Raw genomic sequence first — 23,134 nt, 5'->3', positions numbered from 1 at the left:
GGGGTCGCTAAGAGTCGGACACTACTGAGCGACTTCACTTTCACTTTTCACTTTCATGCATTGGAGAAGGAAATGGCAACCCACTCCAGTGTTCTTGCCTGGAGAATCCCAGGGACTGGGGAGCCTGGTGGGCTGCTGTCTATGGGGTCGCACAGAGTCGGACACGACTGAAGCAACTCAGCAGCAGCAGCAGTAGAAAACTATCAAAGTCTGGAATAGGCAACTCACAAAGGGCCAATAAACGTTTAAAAACATGTTCAGTGATTAGGAAAATCTCAGCTGCAGTACAGTGAGAGATATACTTGTGTAACCCTCAGAGGGTGAAATGAAAAGGGAAAAAGACCAGGGGCTTCCCTGGTGGCTCATCGGTAAAGAATCCACCTGCCAATGCAGGAGACATCGGCTTGATTCCTAGGCCAGGAAGATTCCAGTACTGTGGGACAGCTAAGCCCATGCACCACAGTAACCTCAGCTACTGAGGCCCACACTCCCTAGAGCCCATACTCCAGAGCAAGAGAGGCCGCTACAATGAGAAGCCTGCTTATGGCAACGAAAAGGAGCGCTTACTCACCACTAGAGAAGAGCCCGCATGACAACGAAGACCCAGCACAGCCCAAAATAAAAAATAAATAAAATTTTGGGGGAAAAAAGGAAAAAGACAACTATCGTAGGAATTTTAATACTATAGTTATAACAGTGTTATCCTAACATGTTTGACAGAATAGACAGTTTTTAAAATATATACATAAGTATATTTCTTCAAATAGTAAATGTAACTATTTCTCCAAAACGCACAGAGAAAGAACTAGAACTTTAGCCATTAAAGAAGTGCAATTCATTGTTTTAAATATAGTCACACACACACATAAACAAAAAAATACGAGTCCGCCCAAATTCCACTGAACCTTTGAGAAACAGATGTCCCTATTGTGCAAACTCGAGTCTAGAGAATTTAAAAAGAAGTGGGGGGACTTAATGTCTGGCGAGGATGGAGTAGCAGGAACCTGATTTATCTTCTGAAACACTAAACAGCCAGGGAGTTGTCGTTGTTCAGTCCCTAAGTTATGTCGGACTCTTTTAAACCCCATATACTGCAGCACATCAGGCCCCTTTACCCTCCACAGTCTCTGAGAGCTTGTTCAGATTCATGTCCACTGAGTCAGTGATCCCTTGCAACCGTCTCATCCTGTCATCCCCTTCTTTTGCCCTCAATCTTTCCTAGCATCAGGGTCTTTTCCAATGACTCAGCCCTTTGCATCAGGTGGCCAAAGTATTGGAGCTTCAACTTCAGCTTTAGTCCTTCCAATGAATATTCAGGGTTGATTTCCTTTTGGAATGACTGGTTTAATCTCTTTGCTGTTCAGGGGACTCTCAAGAGTCTTCTCCAGCAGCACAAATCGAAAGCAGCTAACAAGTAACCACAGATCATTTGCTTAAGGAAAGATATTGAATATAATGAGAACTTGTTGGAAGATGATATTCTACACAGAATATGGTTTTCTTTGTATGCTTGCGTGCTAAGTCACTTCAGTCGTGTCTGACTCTTTGTGACCTTGTAGACTGTACCCCGACAAGCTCCTGTGTCCATGGGATTTCCCAGGCAAGAATACCGGACTGGGTTGCCATGCCCTTTTCCAGAGGATCTTCCCAACCCAGGGATCGAACCCCCGTCTCCTGTGTCACCTACAAGGGCAGGCAGGTTCTTTACCACTAGAGCCACCTGGGAAATGTTACTGTTAATATTTGCTTTTTTAAATTAATGTTTTTTCCTGTTTTTTTGTCTCATGTACTACTGAAGTTAGTGAATGCTGGGAAGCAAATGAGATCATCTTGTTGAGCTAATCATCAGAGCCAGAGATTTTATTTGTACAGAAGTCTCTGAGGAGCTACTGACGAACATCATCGTGGATCTCACAAACATTTAGGAATGTTTGTGAGCAGTTTAACCAGTTCATGCCATCAAGAAAATAGAAGCTTCCTACATTATTAAGTTTACTTTTGTATCATGAGATGCAGTGAAAAATAATATATTTAATTACATGTGACATTTTAAAATTGCAACTAATCAGAATTGGCAGCAGTAACAATCCCAAGTCTTTGGTCAAGTTCTATTATTAGATTAGTCAGGAAAAAAATTCCCTTATATGTTTATATTCTAGCAAATATAGGCTTTTACATTTAGAGGATTAACAAGGATAAGAGTTTTTCCAAGTGAAAACACCACAGTGTTCCCCCGAGTTGAGAATGCATTTCTTCCCTGCCACGTTGGGAATGCATTTCTTCCCTGCCACAGTGTGAGACAGAAATTTCACCCACTGCATCAATCACAGGAAGGGTGGAGAGAGAAGAGGCGTGGCCTTGTTGCCGCTGCTGTCAGAGCAGCCAGAACGGGTGCCCTCCAAGGGTGGATGTGTTTGCACTGGTGAGGCAGACATGCCCATACCCGGCCGTGTGGTCTGTGAGGGTGTCACTTGCTTGCTGAGCCTGTGTGTCCCCCAGAATGGTCACTCCTCACACAGACTAAGGTCTTCAGGTCACCTAGGAAGGTAGGTCTTCACAGCTCAGGGTTTTATAGGGAGGTTAGAATGATTCCTTAGGTGAGGCTGAGCCTGCGCTGTCGCATAAACTTTATAGAGACTACTCTGTACCAGGCACTTTCTGTGAGTTGAGTCATGGTCCCTCTCAGAAGTCCTATGACATAGATGCTCCTTACATGAGGAACACTGCAATTTCGTGGAAGGGCACATAGCTTGTGAGTAGCCAAGACAAGGGTCAAGGAGGCTATTTGACTCCAGAGCCCACATCTCACCCCTCCATGACCCTGCATCTGAGCAGCCATGCCAACCTGGGCTCTTAAAGCACAATTTACTCATAGTCTATCAAGCGCATATGTGTTATATTGTAATTTATCTGATTATAGGGCTTATCTCTGGGCCTCTCTGGTGGCTCAGACAGTGAAGAATCCACCTGCAACATGGGAGACCTGAGTTTGATCCCTGGGTTGGGCAGATCCCCTGGAGAAGGGCATGAGAACCCACTCCATTGTTCTTGCCTAGACTCCTGAGGGAAAGAAGCCCTATCTTTTTTTTTTTCAATTACTTTTATTGCAATGAAATACACATAACATGGCTTCCCTGGTGGTAAAGAATCTGCCTGCCAATGCAGGAGACATAAGAAATGAGGGTTCAATCCCACTGTGGGAAGGTCTCCTGGAGGAGGGCATGACGACCCACTCCAATATTCTTGCCTGGGAAATCCCAGGACAGAGGAGCCTAGCAGGGTGCAGTCTATAGGGTCAAAAAGAGTCGGACACACTTAGCGACTAAACAACAACAACTATGAATAAATTTTATTGATTGATGGCTGTCCAGCCAGCCTTGCATTCCTGAGATGAACCCACTTGATCATGATTCAATTTGCTAATATTTATTAAGGATCATTGTGTTTACATTTTAGTGAGAAATTGGTATTCTTGTAATGTTTTTGTCCTGCTTTTGGTATCGAGGTAGTTCTAGCTTCACAGAATGAATGAGGAAGTGTCCCCTCCTCTTCTGTTTCCTGGAAGAGATTGCATAGAACTGGTATTATTTCTTCCTGGACTGTTTGATAGAATTAACCAGTGAAACCATCTGGGTCTGGTGTTTTCTTTTTTGGAAGGTTTTTAGCTACTGAATCAAGTGTCTTACACTATCGGATTTTTATTGATCCAACATACCCTGTCTTCTCCTGAAAGGTGTTAACTGATTTCTTCAAACATGTTCAAACGTGATGTTGACAATGCACTAAAATAGTTTAAAATTTAATTATTGTCGGGTTCAAGCATGTAGGACAGTCTGAGTAAAACTGTGAATATTGATCAGACTTCAGAATCCTCTCTGAGCAGGAAGACGTGTCCTTGTCCCCAGAGGGGGTTTGCCATCCCTCCAGCCTCTCAGGCCATCCCTGTCTTCTCAGAGCTCATCTGCCTCCCGAGAGCACAATTCCTTATCGCTTCTGTCTGTGTCATCATGTTAGCAACCCTCGTGTTATAAGAACTTCGGCTGTTTGTGCATCTGTCTGTGCACACAGAAGGAGGCTTTTCCTCCTTGTCTTCTGTGAATGCATTGTTTCTCTTTTCACATAGCTGTAGGTTCCTGTGTGGGATGTTCCACGTGCTCCTTTTTCACCCTTCCCTCAGACCGATGATACGCTGATTTCTCAGCCTCACCAGGGAGAAAAATCAGTTAAATATATTTAGATGCTGAAACAGAAGCTAAGTGGCTGGTTCCAGGCCTCAGCCAGTTCTGTCCCTGCCCAGGAACAGATGTTCTGAGCTCAGCCTGCTTTTCCACTGTGTCTCTGCTTCCATCTTCATGCCAGGACCTTCCCTACTATTCTCTCATGACCACAGAAGAATCCGCAGTCAGCCCCAAGATGAATTGTTGAGTAGTGTGGTGACACAAATTTCAGGAAAGCCTGGCTGAGCAGTGGATGGAGCACCATCCTGCCGCCGTCAGTCCCCGGCCTCTGCCTGTGCTTGCTTATGGTCAATGAAATGAGGGAAAATAAAACGTGACTAGTGACCCTTTTGCCACTAGTGACCCTCTGGTCAAATAGCTTTTAGCTGGTGTAGGGCTTTTGTGGCGCAAGTAGCAGAAACAGTACTGCACAGATGCTCACTACAAAGAAGTGACCACAGTCACACCCTGTGCTATTTGGATGGGACAGCTGTTCTCCTGGACAGTGTATGTCCGCTAAATGACGTAGCACAGCTGTGTGGGAAATTGAGTATGAAAAATGTTCAGTGACCAAGCACAGGGTACGCAGTGACAGTGTGGGAGGACATGGGTGTGTATTCAAATGTAGCTGGGAGAAGTGGGAATCCTTTCGCAACAATGGAATCATAGTGACTCTTTTTGAAACTTTTGTTTTATTGATTGAAGTAGAGCCAATTTAGAATGTCCTTTTAGTTTCTCCTGTATAACAGAGTGATTCAGTTACACGCACACACATTCTTTTCCATGTTCTTTCCCATTTTTGTTTATCCCAGGATGCTGAATATAGTTCCCTGTGCTGCACAGCAGGACCTTGTTGTTTATCCATCCTGTATGTAACGGTTTACATCTGCTAATCCCAAACTCCCAGTCCTCTCTCCCCAACCCCTTGGCAACCACAAGTCTTCTCTATGTCTGTGAGTCTGTTTCATAGATAAATTCAGTTGTGTCATTTTTTAGATTCCACATATAAGTGATATCATATGCTATTTGCCTTTCTCTGTCTGATTTAGTGTAATAATCTCTAGTTGCATCCATGTTGCTACAAATGGCATTATTTCATTCTTTTTAATGGCTGAGTAATACTCCATTGTATATATGTAACACATCTTCTTTATCCATTGCTCTGTCGATGGACATTGAAGTTGTTTCCTTATCTTGGCTACTGTGATTAGTGCTGCCTAGACCATTGGGGTGATGTATATTTTTGAGTTAGAGTTTTATCCAGATATGTGCCCAGGAGTGGGATTGCTGGATCATGTGACAACTCTTAGTTTTTGTTCAGAACTTTTCTTTTTTCAGAACTTTCTTTTAATGCTCATTGTTAAAATATGAGAGGGGCAGCAGATCATGTCTAATGTTCCTAAAAGTATAGCATCTCCTGAATAAGCGGGAAGGAAAAGCTTTTCTTTTCCCCACTGAGCACCTTTAGCACTGGCTGGGTGTTGCCTGCACCTGCTGGCCACGAGGGAAGGTCCGGCGGCACCCAGTGACCTCTGCCCTCTCCCACAGGAGCTCAGTGAGTTGCTGCACACAGACCGGCCTGACTGGCAGAGCGTGATGCAGTATGTGGCCCAGATCTACAAGTACTTCGAGACGTAGGTCCTGCGTGTCCCACACCCACTGTGCGCCCTGGACGCACCTGGTCTGTGCTGTCAGCCGCCCACTGTCTGGATTTCCAAGGCAGGTTCCACGCGAGTCCAACACACAAACAAGAAACAGCGGGGTCCACCGCACCTACCCTGAACCCTGGCACATATGGACTGTAAGTTGGGGGTCGTGCTCCCAGGGGCCCCCTTCTCCTGTGGGAGCCCTGCCATGTGTTCACTGGAGCTGCCCTGAGTCTCACGACAAACATCTAAACCCATCATCTTTCTACTAAGAATCCTGGCTTCTGCCTTCTAAAAATTCTGCACTTGCCAGTCCAGCCCCTCCAGAAACACCGAGCAGGACACAAAAGGACAAAGTCAGCTCTCAAGCAGCTCTGAGTCACGTGAGCCCTGCCTTTTGGGGACAGACTTGGTTCCCAGAGAGGATTTCACCACCGTTAGGTCTCCTGTCCCTTCATTCTCTGGGTGGGAGACCAAATGTTTGAGATGAAAGGAGCCCCTGGGTGTGTGCTCGGTGCCCCTGGGAGGGACAGGAGGGGGTGTGTCTGGGGCGTGGTCACACCAGGACTGGTGCTTGGCAGTGGACAGAAAGCCTCTGTGACCTCACCGGCTCCTTGCGTCCTGCACATGTTCATGCCCGTCCACACCCACATGCTTGCACACGCAAAACTTGACAAGAGTCCCTCAGACAGAAGGGACAGGCCTGTGTTGGCCAAGGTCCTCCTGCTTTTGCACAAGCAGGCTGAAGATGTGTCTTTTGGGTGTGCTGGGCAGACAGCATCTCAGCTCTGGCTTTGGCTTAGTCCTTCCCCAGGCCTCTTAAATTTGCATGGACAGGAGGCCCGAACAAGGCAGGGAGGGCTCGGGGTAGGACTGGATGAAGGGCATCGGCTTTCCCAGCACGTGCAGTCACCCCATGTGGCTGCAGAGCACCCCCACCCCAGAGCAGTCCCTCCCCTGGGTCGTGCAGGCATGGGTGCAGGTCATCACCTGGGCAAATACATGCACATTTCATGGCAAATGAGGCCCCCCTGGCCCAGGGGGCTCCCACAGCTGCTGGCATCAGTGCCCTCTGACCCAGGTCCATTGACACTCCCTGAGCCCAGGGCTGCCCACCCTGCCCAGTACACCCTATGAGCCCGGGGGGGCAGGCGGGCCCTTCTGCACACCCGGGCCCTGTTGATCCCTGTCCTGGGAGGTGTGAGCTCAGCCCCCCTGCCCAGTTGCCTTGGAGGAGACACTGGCCCCGCCAGGGTCCATCCGTCCCCCTCAGGCTGCAGAGGTGACCCACTGGGGTTCTTGTCTGGGGGCTCCCCGACAGCATACACCCCCTCACCTGCCCCGGCCTGGGGTCAGAATGTCAGGAAGGGACACCAGCGTCATGTTGTGTGTATTTTCAAAGTCCCCGAGAAGCGCCGGAAGGGGAGTCTGGTGACAGTAACCATGTGGGGTGTCTTCACGTGGAAGGTGGAGCCACCTTCCTGGACAGTCTGCTGGAAGTTACCCGGTGTCTCCTCCCAGGTGTCTGCCTCCTCCTCGCCCCCTGCTCCTGCCTTGCTCACCCCACAAGGGGGTGTCACACCCAAGAGGGCTTCGTTGGTGGCTGTGTTTACTCTGGGTTCGCTGCAGGCTCTGCGGGAGGGGTTGCCGATGCCTGGTGCTGCTCCTGGTGCCCTGTGGTTCCTGAGAGGGTCTAGGATCGGCTCCTGCGGCAGTCTCTCGGTGGGGGGCTCACTTCAGGTTAAAAAGAAGAGAGGGGGCCATGTGCAGTTTATTTTTATAACTCGGAGAGGTTGCCCAATTCCCCTTGCTGCCCAGCGGGCAGGCTAGAGCACAGCGTGCCTGTGTCCTGCCCAAGGGACCAGGTGGTGCAGGGCAGTCTGGCCCTGGGCATCCTGGTGTGGGGTCAGGTCTTCCAGTACTGAAGAGGCGGGGGGTCACCTTGGTCTGATTTTAATTGAGGAGCTCAGAGCACAAGTTGAGTGTGGAATGTTTTTAAAGTTGAGAACACATGGTGTTTACCATAAGCGCACCCCACCCTCCCCAGTTCCCTGTCCTGAGGTTTTCACAGGCCACTGTATCTATGTTTCTTCCCATCTTCCTCCACCCAGCACTTCGTCATTTAAAATATTTGGTGGTTCTGCAGATCCTTTTTCCAAAAAAAATGCATTATTTTTATACGCAAGATAGACACAAAATGCAAGATCCCCAAGAGGGGCGGAGTTGTTTTAAGACACAAAGAGAAGCCCTTGGCTCTTTGTGTGCTGAGTTGTTTCCTGGCTGATGGTGGTGCCACAGCCCCTGCCCACTGGGCTGGCCATCTGGGAACCCACACCTCTCCTGGCCCGTCCCTCCTCACCTCAGAAACGACGGTGGTCTTTGGTTTTTGCTCTTCACTCAGCTGTTGTATAGCTTTTATTGAGACCACCCAAGGACCCCAGGGGACCCACACCTGGTGTCACGGTATCCGTGGGTCTCAGCCCCAGAATGGTGGGCTGCTTTCCCAGCCCCCTGCTGTCCCCACCAAGGGACAGGCCCCTCTCTGTGCCCTGCCTGGGATGGAGGACTCGATCATCAGATACGAGCTCCTTTGAACATCCAGCCCCAGTCCTCCCCAGCCCAGAGCCTGAGGGTCATTTGAGAGGAAGTGAGAGTGGCATGCAGCAATGGACAGGACTCAGAAGCCCTTTTATAAAGGATATTTAATATCGTGGCCCCAGCTTCGTGGCAGGTTTCACTTTTCTGGCCAGGTTAAAGTTTGGCTGGGCCTACGCTGCCCTGAGCAGCTCTCTGACTAACCACACGAGCTGAGTGCAGTGGATGAATGCGGCCTCGTTTCTGCCAGGAGTGCAGAGTGCCAAGCGTGGTCCAGACACGACAGATGCGTGTGCAAATGTGGACACGACCAAGTATGACATATGACTCTGTAATATTTCTAATAAATATATTTTGTTTCTGTCTGATTGTGAATTTGTCCCAGCGACATTTATTGTTACTGTTTTCTCAAAATGCCAGACTTCCATTCAGTCCATTCCAAACTGGCACCTCCAGGCCCCTGTTCCTTGCTGGGCGTGGTCTCCACCGCAGCTGCCATGGGTCACCGGAGAGGTCTGGGCCCTGACGCCCCTCAGCCTCCTTCCCTGCATGGCCCCCTTGTGGAGCCCACCCTCCAAGGCTACACAGGATGCTGTAGGCTGCATGGACGGGCCCGCCAGGGATGGGGAGCAAGCAGGAGGGGGTCATACCAAGATCGTGGGGGCAGGGTGAACATGAACTTGAATGGACATGGTGCAGTGTTCTGACACCAGGATGCCATGCGAGCGATTCGTCAGGTGGTTTGTGGTCTTCAGGCACTTCTCGGAGGCCACTGTTCACAGATGTCTGGGGACCAGCCCAGCCCACAGGAGAGGAGAGAGGACACAGGAGGAGCCTCATGACTTCCTCCTCCTTCCAGGGAAGCCCCTGCCTCACTTCCCACCCTGACAGGTTCTGGCCTTTCCCTCCTGGGGGCCTCTGATGCAAGTGGAACAGACCCTGAGCCAGGATGGCAGCCACCACCCACTTCCTCTGGACAGTCAGGTGCCAGGCAACTGTACCCAGAAGACACCAGGGTCCTCGTGTGATAACCTGCCATTGTCCTAGCTGCTCAACCTGTGTACAGGTGTGTGCGTGCACACACGGGCACATGGACATTTGGTGGATGGCCAGTGTCGCAGCCAAGGCCAATTGACCCCCTTCCATGGTTTGGGGTCCAGCAGGGAGGTTCCTGATCTATGGGCCTGGACCCCTCTGTGAATGAAGTTCGGTCCAGGCATACTGAGTTCCGTCTGAGGCATGAGCTGCCCAGCGAGGCCTGACCCACAGCCCATGCCCCAGTGGTACTTTGCGTCTGTGGTCAGTGGCTCTGTGCTGCGTTGAAGGCCTGGGGACTCTGGCCGCGGGGTCTCGGCCAGCTGTGGGCACCTTCGCCAGTTCTTCTGTTCCTCCTGCCACTAAGCGCACGGCTTCCCAGGGCAGAGCCAACAAGGTCAGATGTGTACAGGGCCAGGGATGTTTTCAGTCTGAACTTGCAGTCCTGGAGGCCGGGGTTTTAGACCTTACCTCCTATAGACCAGCACACCCAAATGGCCCCTCAGGGTCTCAGGACAGGGTTGAAGCTGTGCACTGTGACTCTTTAGAAGTCTTTTATTTTGAGGGCCTAAAATTTGTATTTGAAGTTTTTAAAATGTCGAGAATTCTACATTCCCTTCCTAACAGGTCATATAAAAATGTTGACTTTTCCCCTAAAAAATGTTTGAGTACTATCAGGACGTTGGTTGGGAAGATTCAGCACCTCCTTGTAGAGCTACGTCCCCTGGCATGAAGAACTCATAGGCATGCCTGATCCTCAGGGCATGAGTCCAGCTGGAGAAGTACAAAACTGGCCAGAAAGGTGAGTCACAAATTGTGTAACTTCAAGTTGCCTGGGAAAAGAAAACCAGGGAGCACAGTGGTAACGAGCTTCATCGGAGCCCCTTATGATTCGTTTCTGGACAGGTTCGGCTCTGGAGCTGTTTGCACAGGGTGGGGTGGGGAGCCAGGCTGGATTCCAAGAACATTTGCTGGCCTGCGCATCCTCCAGGTTGAGTCAGCTGGAACCCACAGCATCTCATTGTCCGTGTCCCCAGGCCATGGAGAATTCCTCCCCTGCCTCAGACAATGGAAACCTGTCTCCCAGCTAAGAGCAGACACGTGGAGCCTGGGGATTTGGCAGATCCGGACCAGACCTGGCCCCAGGCATCTTCTCCAACTTGTTTACAGTTTAAAGCAACGGGCCTCTTCCCTGAGCCTGCCTTGAGAGAGCAGAGATGCTGTGGGATCTCTGCTGCTGGGAGGGGCCACTGTGAGTGATGTGAAAGATGGCACCTCAGCAGCAGCCTTGCCTCCTTTGAAAATGAAATTCTCTGACCATGAAACCAGAAGCCGGAAGATGCATTTCCTGTGATTAGTTGTAAATGTCATTGTTCTAAAGTGACAATTGTTACTAAAATATATGTTCTGTCCAGAGAATACCCAAAAGTACAAAGATGAAAAAAGTCCTTGGCATCACACCAAAAATGGGTTACCACAATTAACCTCCATTCAGTATTTTATCAGATCACTTAGGATTGGGCTAAACTTCAAGGAATAGAGACTCCAGCAATACTGTCTTAGATATGAAACTTATTTCTCACCAAAAAGAGAAGTCCAGAGGTGGAAAACCCAAGAATGGTATGTTGGAGCCCTCAAATCCTCAGGGACCCAGACCCCTTTCCACTCTGACATTTCCCAAGGGAGTGCAGTTTGTCCTCATGAGCTAAGATGGCTGCCAGAGTTCCAGTCATCACAATTGTATACCAGGTGGCAGCATAGAGGAAGAGTGCCCTGTCCTTTTTAAATCTTCCTAGAAGACCCATTTAACATGTTCACTTTTATTTCATTGAGCAGTGTACCTAGCTTCAATTTTCAAAGTGAAACTTAGTTGCTCAATCATATCCAACTCTTTGTGACCCCATGGACTGTAGCTTACCAGGCTCCTCTGTCCATGGGATTCTCCAGGCAAGCATACTGGGTTGGGTTGCCATTTCCTTCTCCAGGGGATCTTCCCCAACCAGGGATCAAACCTGGGTCTCCTGCATTGCAGGCAGATTCTTTACTGTCTGAGCCACCAGGGAAGCCCACCTGGCTTCAGTGGAGACCATGAAATGTAGTCTTTTTAGGTGAACACCAGTGGACCTGGCTGAAAACTAGGAAAGGGAAGAACCAACATTGTGAAGGCACCTAGAAGGTTCTGTGACAATGTATATACTTTTTCATCTTAAAGTTTAATTTCTTGAATCAGTTCAAAACCTTATTTTTACTTGGCTCAAAAATTTAACAATTAGGAAAAGAGATACAGTGAAAAGTCCCCCATCCACTTAGTCATCCCTCTCCTCCCCTCCCCTCACACAAGCTCACTGGCAACCGTGTCACCAGTTATCTTGTTTGTTTCTGTCTCTGTAGCGTCTTATACAAACAACTGTGAGCATCATGGGCTCTCACTTCTTTAACCTGGAAGGTGGCAGGCTGTGCACATCTGCATCTTGTCCTTCATTTTGCTTTGTCTGTTGTCTTTTCCTTTAGTGATACATCACGGAGACATTTTCCCATCAATACAAAGAGAGCATTCTCACTTCTTGTTCCTGCAGCCTGGTGTTCCACTGGGTGGGTGCAGCATAAATTATGTATCTACTCCCCTGGGAAGGGTGTGTGTGGCCGGATGATCTGTCACACAAACCAGGACCCTTTCAAGAGTGAGAGTGTGGTGTCTGTTAGTAATTATACTGGAGCAAAGCTATGAACTGTCCCAAGTGGACTGGGGCATGGGGTCGCCCCATGAGGATGAATGTGGGGGTGTCAGTGAAAGTGTTTTGCGGTTACAACAGTGCTGCAAATTTTAATGTGCACGTGCATAACTGGGTTCATCCACATAATTCTCCAGGTCAAAGGGCGTCTGCTTTGTGCTCTGGGTGGAAACTGCCAATTTGCCCCCCGTGGGAGCAGTGCTGGCTTTTCTCATCATCACAGCTCGGCCCACAGAGCGTGTTGTCAGACCTTTGGATTTTTGCTGGTGAGAAGCAGCATCTGAATTAGTTTTAATGTGCATTTGTTGTGAATGAGGCTGAATATGCTTAAGAAATCCTATTTATGTTCCTTTTCCTGTGACTAGTCTTTTCTAATCCTTTGCCCATTTTTTTCTTACTCAGTGTTTAGAAATCACATCTTGGAGTTTTTTTGTGAGTTAGAGAGATGATTCTGGTGATTTGAGACGCAAATACTTTCCCCAGCTGGCGGTTTGTCTTTGCTTATGATGGTTTGTTTTCCAAATTTGCTGGCATATTGAGTGCAGCACTTTCACAGCATCATCTTTTAGGATTTGAAATAGCTCAACTGGAATTCCATCACCTCCATTAGCTTTGTTCGTAGTGATGCTTCCCAAGGCCCACTTGACTTTGCATTCCAGGATGTCTGGCTCTAGGTGAGTGATCACACCATTGTGGTTATCTGGGTCGTGAAGATCTTTTTTGTATAGTTCTTCTGTGTATTCTTGCCACCTATTCATAATACCTTCTGCTTCTATTAGGTCCATACCATTTCTGTCCTTTATTGTGCCCATCTTTGCATGAAATGTTCCCTTGGTATCTCCAATTTTCTTGAAGAGATCTCTAGTCTTTCCCATTCTATTGTTTTCCTCTATTTGCATTAATCACTGAGGAAGGCTCTCATATCTCTCCTTGCTATTTGGAACGCTGCACTCAGATGCTCATATCTTTCCTTTTTTCCTTTGTCTTTTGCTTCTCTTCTTTTCTCAGCTAATTGTAAGGCCTCCTCAGACAACCATGTTGTCTTTTTGCATTTCTTTTTCTTAGGGATGGTCTTGATCACTGCCTCCTGTACAATGTCACAAACCTCTGTCCATAGTTCTTCAGGCATTCTGTCTGTAAGATCTAATCCCTTAAATCTATTTGTTCCTTCCACTGTATAATTGTAAGGGATTTGATTTAGGTCATACCTGAATGGTCTAGTGGTTTTCCCTACTTTCTTCAATTTAAGTCTGAATTTTGCAATAAGGAGTTCATGATCTGAGCCAGTCAGCTCTCAGTCTTGTTTTTGCAGACTGTATAGAGCTTCTCCAGCTGCAAAGAATATAATCAATCTGATTTCGGTATTGACCATCTGGTGATCGTCAAAACTCAGCAGTGGCCACAGGACTGGAAAAGGTCAGTTTTCATTCCAATCCCAAAGAGAAGCAATGCCAAAGAATGTTCAAACTACCGCACAATTGCACTCATCACACACGCTAGCAAAGTAATGCTCAAAATTCTCCAAGCCAGGCTTCAATATTATGTGAACCATGAACTTCCAGATGTTCAAGCTGGATTTAGAAAAGGCAGAGGAACCAGAGATCAAATTGCCAACATCTGCTGGATCATAGAGAAAGCAAGAGAGTTCCAGAAAAACATCTATTTCAGCTTTATTGACTATGCCAAAGTCTTTGACTCTGTGGATCACAATACACTGTGGAAAACTCTTAAAGAGATGGGAATACCAGGCCACCTGACCTGCCTCCTGAGAAATCTGTATTCCGGTCAAGAAGCAACAGTTAGAACTGGACATGGAACAACAGACTGGTTCCAAATCAGGAAAGGAGTACATCAAGGCTGTATATTGTTACCCTGCTTATTTAACTTATATGCAGAGTACATCATGTGAAATGCAGGGCTGGATGAAGCACAAGCTGGAATCAAGATTGCCCGGAGAAATATCAATAACCTCAGACATGCAGATGACACCACCCTTATGGCAGAAAGCAAAGAACTAAAGAGACTTTTGTTGAAAGTGAAAGAGGAGAGATAAAAAGTAGGCTTAAAACTCAACATTTAGAAAACTAAGATCCTGGCATCTGGTCCCATCACTTCTTGGCAAATAGATGGGGAAACAATAGAAACAGTGACAGACTTTGTTTTTTTGGGCCCCAGAATCACTGCAGATGGTGACTGCAGCCATGAAATTATAAGACACTTGCTCCTTGGAAGAAAAGCTATGACCAACCTAGACAGCATATTAAAAAGTAGAGACATTACTTTGCCAACAAAGGTCCATCTAATCAAAGCTATGGTTTTTCCAGTAGTCACATATGGATGTGAGAGCTGGACCATAAAGAAGGCTGAGCATCAAAGAATTGATGCATTTGAACTGTGTTGTTGGAGAAGACTCTTGAGAGTTCCTTGGACTGTATGGAGATCAAACCAGTCCATCCTAAAGGAAAGCAGTCCTGAATATTCATTGAAAGGACTGATGCTGAAGCTGAAACTCCATTACTTTGGCCACCTGATGAGAAGGGCTGATTTATTAGAAAAGACCCTGATGCTGGGCAGGATTGAAGGCAGGAGGAGAAGGGGACGACAGAGGATGAGATGGTTGGATGGCATCACTGATTTGATGGACATGAGTTTGAGCAAGCTCTGGGAGTTGGTGAATGACAGGGAAGCCTGGCGTGCTGCAATCCATGGGGTCACAAAAAGTTGGACATGACTGAATGACTGAACTGAACTGAACTGATGATAATTTGTTGGGTTTTGCCATATAGGAGATTTTTTATCTTTATCTTTTCTTTTATGCCTTTGGATTTTAAGTCAAAACTGTTCCCCTTTCCAGAGTTATGAAGGAGCTCTGTTATGGAAGAGTGCTTCAGGGTTTTCTTCTAGAACATTCTTCGGTTTTAAATCCTTGGTTCCTTTGGGTTTCGATATGGTGTTCATGTGGGGTATGGAGATATATGCTTTTGAAAAGTGTATTTACTTTTTTCCATGGTAATACAAGCTCATGGTTTAGTTACCTCCCAACTTATAAATAGTAACTCACACTGCTCTGTGTTCACTCTGTTGATTTAAGTTTGTTTTTCTACGTTACATGAGAATTTAAGTCCTGTGTCTCCACTCCACATCCTTTGTTCACAAATGCCCATCAGATCTGTCTACTAGGCGGTGGACCCTGGGATATGACCATGTTCTATTCCTCTCCTCTTAAAAATGAATTAACTTTTCATTTTTTAGTAAGTGATCTTATTTAGTCATTATGATCCCCTTTTCAAAAATATATAAACTAGACGGATTTGGGGTTAAACTGCGTGGGATGGAGGAACTCCTCATTTTCTTCTGCAACACATTTTCTTCCAAAAAATTTTCTCCTCACACAATCTTGGGAAGCTTCCCCAGTGGCTCAGCAGTAAAGAATCCACCTGCCAATGCAGGAGATGCAGGAGACGCGGGTTCTATACCTGGGTTGGGAAGATACCCTAAGGAGGAAATGGCAACCCACTCCAGTATTCTTGCCTGGAGAATCCCATGGACAGAGGAGCCTGGCGGGCTACAGTCCATGGGGTCACAAAGAGTTGGACATAACTAAGCACGCATGAGTACACACTATTATCGTTTGAAATAGCTGGTTACATTTGTGTCTGAGTAAGTTACAGCCTGGTGTTTGTTTTCTTGACTTGAGTACTTTCAACCTAGCATCAGAGCAACCCTAAGAGTCATCTGCAAATATTCCACGTGGTTTTCCCATGTCAAGTGCTGGGGGATACAACTGTGAATGACACAGACTCAGCCCAGACTCTCTGGAGCTCACATTCTGATGCACTAGGAAGAAAAGTAGAGTGGGGAGAGAGGCGGGTGGGCTGGTGAGAGCAGGTACTGCTCTAGGAAGGATGATTGGAGAAAGGCTCTGTGAGGAGGTGACAAGAGTTTGAATCAATACCTGGAAGATATGAAAGGGAGCCTGATGAAAACGGGGAGGAGGGGTGGACAGACTGGGAGCAGCCTGTGCAAAGGCCCTGTGGCAGGAACATGCTGGTTGTGTGTGGGTGGGGGCAGATGTGTGTGTATCTGTGTCTGTGTGTTTGTGTTGGGAGCATACCAGGGGGCCAGTGTGAGCAGCAGAACATGGAAGCAACTGTCTAGAAGAGGGAGGGAGGTGAGAACCTCCCAGCCTGATCAGAAGTAACTGGAGGGTTGGGAAGATGGTCTGACTTACTCTCCTAAACATTCTTTTTGGAAGTCCAGCAGAGATGTGACTGTGGTGGGACAAGAGTGTAGTAGAGATAAAATGATAAAGCCTGGTGAGGAGGTCAGGTGAGCATGTGGGAGCTCAGACAGGATGACAGCAGGGAAGATGGACAGGAGGAGGGGGTTTCCAGCAGAGCTGACACGTGCTCCAGCCTGCTGTGGGAGAGGGATCTTGGATGACAGCGGGCAGGCATGTGAGCCGGGCATCTGCTAACCCTGGTGCCACCGGCTGAGCTGGAGGAGACTGGTGGGGGTGGGGGTGGGTGGGGGTTGGCGGGAACCCAGGGAGGCGGGGTCAGAGTCAGGCTCAGGTGCCTTTTCAACATCTAAGAAGAGAAGTTGAGTGGACAAGAAAACAGTCATCCCGAGCCCAAGAGAAAAGACAGAGAAGACACCTGAAGGAGGATGGTTCCTGGTCCTCTAACACGTAGCCACCGGGGAGGCCGAGGGCATCTCGGAAGCCAGCATTTGGGGAAGGAGAAAGTGATGAACAAACACTGCCGAGAGGCTGAGTAAGATGGGTGAGCACTGAGAACAGACCCTGGTTGTGATGAGACAAGCATAGGTGTTGTGGGTTGACAGGGCCTGCGGGACCATGGGCTGGAGGTGGGAGTCGGGACACAGGAGGAAGTGGAGGCCGAGACCTCTGCTGTGAAGGGGACACAGGGCAGGCTGCAGGAAGTGACATGAAATGGGGAGGGATGTCACTGTCATCCTGTTTTCTCCCTGAAGGGTGGAAGGATATGGCCCATTTTCCTGCTTGTGGGATCAGTCTGGAGCAGGGGTCAGCGAGGGGAGCAGGCTCTCAGGTAGCAGGGCCGGGGTGTCCATAAGGACGTGCACAGAACGGGGGTAGGGGGCGAGCGGCTGTGAAATCCCGCACAAGCTCCAGGCGCCTGTGTGCGGAGGCATAGCAGTGGCTATTTGCCCATCTGGGTGGACACATGTTTGTTTTCACAGCTGGTGCAGCTGGATGAGGGCCCAGGGGCTGAGTGTCAGGTGTGGGGTGGGGTCTTGCACAGGAAATGGGCTGGGAGGGGGCTGTGCACAGCTGAAGCTGATGTCCTGAAGCCAATCCAGGTGCCGCTGGTGACTGTGAGGCAGGCTCACAGGGCCAGCGTGGTTCAGGAGGCTGGAGAGGCGTGTGTGGGCCAGGATGTGGGCCAGGGAGACAGGCAGAGGGGTTCACAGAAAGGCAGTGTTGGAGCCACCAGGAACGGCAACACTGGGGCGAAAAAGGCAGGGATGGGGAAGAAACTTCCTGGAAGTGGGCTGAGCACCGGGGAGCAGGGGGTGAGCAGGTGACCACAGAGAGAAATGGCTCCCAACTGTGGAGGAGGGGAGCTCAGACGTGAGCCCCACATGTCCCCCCTCCTCAGGGAGTCTGGCGGAAGCCTCAGGAGTCTAGGGGGACACGGCTGGGGCCCTGCCAGCAGGAGGGCAATGGACGTTCAGAGAAGAGGTGAGGATTCGCAGTGTTTTCTGGTGATGCCACGAGTTCAAGGCCTGGTAGAGACGTGGGGTCGGGAGGAAGTGGACTCTGAAGTCAGATGAGGGGATATTCGGCTGATGGGGGACAACCGTGGGAACATGAGGTGGACTCCAGCCAGATCCTGAGAGTCAAGAGCACCTCCTGGAGGAATCAGAGGGGTGGACCCTCAGGAGGGCCCAGGGGCCTGGGGCGGATCCCAAGACGACCCCGGCCTGCCCTGCACCCCAAGGAAGATACACGCGGACATGTGGATCTCTGCCCTTGCCCTGTGCAGGAGGCCAAGAGTCATTTCCGCACCTCCTTCCATCCTGTCTCAGCAGCCGCTGTGGTGTGCACCCACCCCTGGTCCAGCAGCCCCAGCACTGCAGGCAGGAGGTCTGTCCACACAGCGAGGAGCCTCCAGCCTTAAAAAGGGAGGAAGCCTTGACACGTGAACAACATGGATGAGCCGGGTGGACACCGTGCTGCATGAACTGACCAGTCACAAAAGGACCAGTACTGTATGATTCTGCTTCCACGAGGTCCCTGGAGTCATTGGGTCCATGCAGAGTGGGGCAGTGGTTCCCAGGGCTGGCGGAGGGGGAGGGGCGGTTATTTAACAGGTTGTGAGTTTCAGGTTTGCAGGATGAAGCAGCTCTGGAGGTGGATGGTGGTGACAGCTGCACCACGATGTGGTGGCACTTAGTGCCACAGAAGTGCGTGCACTTAGCTGTGGTTAGAATGGCTCAAGAGGAAAGTCGACGTGGGGGAACCGAGGCTGCCCTGTGAGCTCTGGGCTGTACGTCGGACCAGAATCTGGCTCCGGATCGTGGCGCCCAGAGGGAGGAGGAATGGGATGGGCAGTGACTCAGGTGCTGAGTGCCCGGGGGCTCCCTGGAGACACCTGGGTCACCAGGGTGGTAGCTGCAGTGGGCAGGGGCACCTCTAAGCAGCAAGCGGATGTCACAACAGCAGGCCCAGCCTGTGGGCTCTCCCTGACTCCAGCCTCCATGCTGGATCTCAGAGCTATTGTTAAAATGGCCTGACTTCCCTTCAGAGAAAATAGGGTCTGCTGAGCTCCATACACTCACCTGAGCATCTGTGCCACTTGGCTGGGGCCCCGCAGTGCTTGATGGGAACCCGAGTCTGACCCACAGAGCCGAGGAGGCCAAGAAAATTCTGAACAACAAGGGAAGATCTATACTAAGACACCGTCAAGTCAGCGCTTTTCGAAAGTATGGCATCAGCTGGGGAGAGAGCAGTGATTGCTGCATCAGAGTGGAGTCCAGAGGTGCTGCGGCTCAGGGTGGCTGCCCACGCCCTGAGCTCAGGGAAGAGGATGCCCTGCGGTGGGCGCCTGGCCACTGTGTCGTGATGAGGGGCAGGTTGGATCCTTCCTCCCCGAGGGAGAAACAGCTCCCAGTTCAGAGACTGGCCTGCTTCACCACATAATATGAAAAGCTTCTGTTCAACAGAAGACATTGTAAACAAAATTAAGAGATTAAAGACAGACTGAGGGGGGAACGGAGAAGGCAATGGCACCCCACTCCAGTACTCTTGCCTGGAAAATCCCATGGACAGAGGAGCCTGGTAGGCTGCAGTCCATGGGGTCGCTAAGAGTCGGACACTACTGAGCGACTTCACTTTCACTTTTCACTTTCATGCATTGGCGAAGGAAATGGCAACCCACTCCAGGTTCTTGCCTGGAGAATCCCAGGGACGGGGGAGCCTGGTGGGCTGCCGTCTATGGGGTCGCACAGAGTTGGACACGACTGAAGTGACTTAGCAGCAGCAGCAGCAGGGTGGGGGGGAAACAGGCTGAGAAAAATATCCGCAGTACATCACCAGCAATACCCAACATTGGGTAATAACTGTAACACAAAGAGCTCCTAAAAATAGAGAAGACAAACAATCCCAACAAAGGAAAGATTCATAGCCAACACTTAGGAAAAAATGCAAAATATTAGTAAGAATGAAGGGAAGCTTGCCTTCAGCAGAAAGCCATGTGAAATAAAGCAACGGTGATGGAGTAGGAAATAGCAACCCACTCCAGTATTCTTGCCTGGAAAATTTCATGGACAGAGGAGCCTGGAAGACTACAGTCCATAGGGTCATAAAGAGTCAGATGTGACAGAGCACACACACATACAGAGAAAAGTGATAAATTCCTTCAATTGAGATATCTGGTTTTCCTTTCATTAAAAATAATCTTTTGACATTCAGACTACCTGTTCTTTGTTGTACAACTTCTATATAATCTGGCTCTCCACCCCTCCTTGGAACATTTCTCTCAGGGTTCTTTGAGATGCTGCTTCCTGGGCTTGAAGTTCTAAAATTTCTCACCAAATACAGCATAACTCTCAACTTAAAAAAAATAAATAAAGCAACGGTGATATCAACATTTCCTTACCCAGTAGGGAAAAGCAAAAAATGTTGATAACATTCGGGTTTGGCACAATTATGCAAAAATGGATGTTCTCATGTACTGTTGCTGAAGGATTGATAAACTATCTTTCTGGAAAGTGATTTGGTGATGTTAGTGTGTTAAATGTTTACATTAAATGTTAAATAAGTAATTTAATACAGTGTTCCCACTTCTGGAAATTTAGCCCAGAAAGTACTCACGGATATTCAGGAAGAGCTAGCAGCAAGAGTAACAGCAAAAATAATGGGAATAAAATAGGAATTTCCATAAATAGAAGAGTGATAAAAACTAAACTGTGTGTGTCCAGTAGTATGGAATACTGGGCAGCTTCGAGAAAGACGGATGAATGTGCTTTTTGAAAGATGTCCGTGAGATAGTTGTTAGAAACAGATTTCTTGACCATCTGGGTGGGTGGGGTAAGTCTGTTGTTTAGTTACTAAGTTGTGTCCCCAACTCTTTTGTGACACCATAGACTGTAGCCTCCCAGGCTCCTCTGTCCATGGGATTAGCAAGAATACAGGAGTGGGTTGCCATTTCCTACTTCAGGGGATCTTCCTGACCCAGGGATAGAACCCACATCTCCTGAATTGTCAGACAGATTCTTTACCACTGAGCCACCAGGGTAGCCTGGGCTAAGTCTACTTTTATTTAAAACAAAAATATGTGTATATGCACACACACACACACACACACACACAGATATGCCCAGTTCACTAATTCCAGGTCGCATGCCTTTTTCATAGGATATGTCATCACTGACATCTTTGATTCTATAACATATGGCTCCATGTTTATATAAGCACAGAAACATGTCCGGAACAATACTCAAATCTGTGCACCCCAATGCGGGGGTGTAGGATTAGGGAGATTGGCGAGAGCACTTTTCCTGTCTTAAACATGTCTATGAGTTTAAATTTGTAATATGAGCCCCTGTCATTTTTGCCATGTGTGAAAACAACACATCAACAACAGGTACCAGACCTGGATGTGGTCACCAGAGCTGCTGGAGGGCCAGTTTTACTTTTCCACCCTGGACAACGTTTATTCTTAAGGGGGTGACGATTCTCCTTTCATAACTTTTTCATATTTCCCCAGAATCCAAGCTGTCACCTCTGACACTAGGAAGAACAGAGCAGGAGCCGAGCTGAGTCTGGAGCAGGGGCTAGCTGCCCACTGTGTCTGTGGCCAGTGCAGAGTTAGGGCTTCTGTCCTGGACTCTGATTGACAGGAGGTTAGAAAGAGAAATGAAGTTAGAGGTCACTGAATTCAGCTTTCTCATTTCACGATTTCATCATTGAGGAAACAGAGGTTCAGAGACATGAAGCAGTGGTTGTAGTCCTGCAGGGAGAGCTGGCCCTGCCCTGGAGACTAGGCTATGGGGTCCAGCTGTCATCCTGCCCCATTGGGTTCTGTCTCAACCGGTGAACCAAGAACTAAGATCCCCCTGAACCAATAACTGTGTAGCTCTGAATTCTGTGGCATGCTTTGCCAAGAGTTCCAGAAAACATGCCCAATGTTGGAAACATTTGTGGGGTTATTGAACAAGAAATCCAGAGGGAGCTGTTGCTGGAGTTGGTTGTGCTGTTCAAAGATGTGATCAAGAACACAAGCCCTTCCTCCATCTTTCCTCCATAACCTTCTGTATGTTGATTTTCACATCCTGGACTAGGATGTGATATCCATATTCTTTGTCATGTGTGGCAATTGAAGTTTCTACTCAGTTTGGTGGTCAACTCACTATTGGACATAGATTTCTGCAAGTGCCTTGACCCTATAGGTCCCCCCGCAGGTCCCCCTGCTCCTGCAGAAGGGCTCCTGTGTGTGTCGGCCTGGCTTTCAATGCTCTGGTAGACAGTTTACAACTCTGCCTTAGCCTTCATTTCCTGCTTCCTCAAAGTCAGCCAGAAGTGAGAGATTATTTTTTCAGGTCTCCTCTGGGCATATGCAAACCTATGTAGCTTTCTATATTCTAAGGAATGAGTCAGAGCTTTTTAAAGCTCCTTATGGACATCTCATTTTCTGATGTTTGTAAGTTTTCAGGGACCCTCTTTTTAGCCTCAGGGGTACTGTACTCAGGCAGCTGCACTGTTTCTCCTCCCCTCTTTCTGAATACACACATTTCTCCACCTCCAATGGCCAATTCCTCTATAAAGCTTTATCACAATTTTTCTTTAAGCCAATATTTAGTTTTGAGTCAGAATTTCTCAATGAGGGCAACATTGGTATTGGCATTTTGCTGGGACAGTTCTCCATTGGAAAGGGCATTTAACATTCCTGGCATCTGCTCCCAATGCCAGCTGTGGTTACACAAAAGAGGGAACCAAAGACATGCACAGATTTCTAAACACTGGAATTCAGGGGTCAGTGTCACTTGGGTTAAGATCCTCTACTTCTCAGAAATGTGACTATCACTATGAGATACCTATGTACTATTATTACATTTATATAGAGAGAGTTAACCTCTCTGATGACATCTCAGAGTGCTGTACCTACTCTAGGGCCATCTTAATGCCACCTGGATTCTGCTCTTACGGCTGAGGCAGGACACGGGGAGGGAAGTGGGAGGCTGGGGGCCAGGCTTCTGGTTCACAGAATACACCTTCCACCATCACTAGTTAAGACCCACTCTGGTTTGTATGGTTCTGGCCCTAATTTATCCACATGTTCCCATCACAGCAAGAGTTTGCAAGGAGCCTGGATCCCACTACAGGCGACCACATGGCATATGGATCCTTCTGCCCCCTTTCAGC

General features: G+C 48.4%; 1 protein-coding gene across 8 annotated transcripts in view; it reads left to right on the top strand.

Moving 5' to 3' along the window:
- Positions 1-23,134, top strand: part of SPECC1 (sperm antigen with calponin homology and coiled-coil domains 1) — a 242,274-nt gene that overhangs the window by 197,721 nt on the left and 21,419 nt on the right. For 7 of the 8 annotated variants that reach the window (XM_027519439.1, XM_027519442.1, XM_027519440.1 and 4 more), the window contains one exon: positions 5,766-8,833. The exons of the other annotated variant lie outside the window; for it this stretch is intronic. In XM_027519439.1, the coding sequence (XP_027375240.1) occupies positions 5,766-5,855 (90 nt within the window). In that variant the 3' untranslated portion in view covers positions 5,856-8,833. Of the gene's footprint in view, positions 1-5,765; positions 8,834-23,134 lie in introns of those variants that run through there. 8 annotated transcript variants of the gene reach the window in all.

This window comes from Bos indicus x Bos taurus, chromosome 19 (genome assembly GCF_003369695.1).
Source record: "Bos indicus x Bos taurus breed Angus x Brahman F1 hybrid chromosome 19, Bos_hybrid_MaternalHap_v2.0, whole genome shotgun sequence".
Classification (NCBI taxonomy): Eukaryota; Metazoa; Chordata; class Mammalia; order Artiodactyla; family Bovidae; genus Bos; species Bos indicus x Bos taurus.
This window is presented reverse-complemented; position numbering and strand designations above follow the sequence as displayed.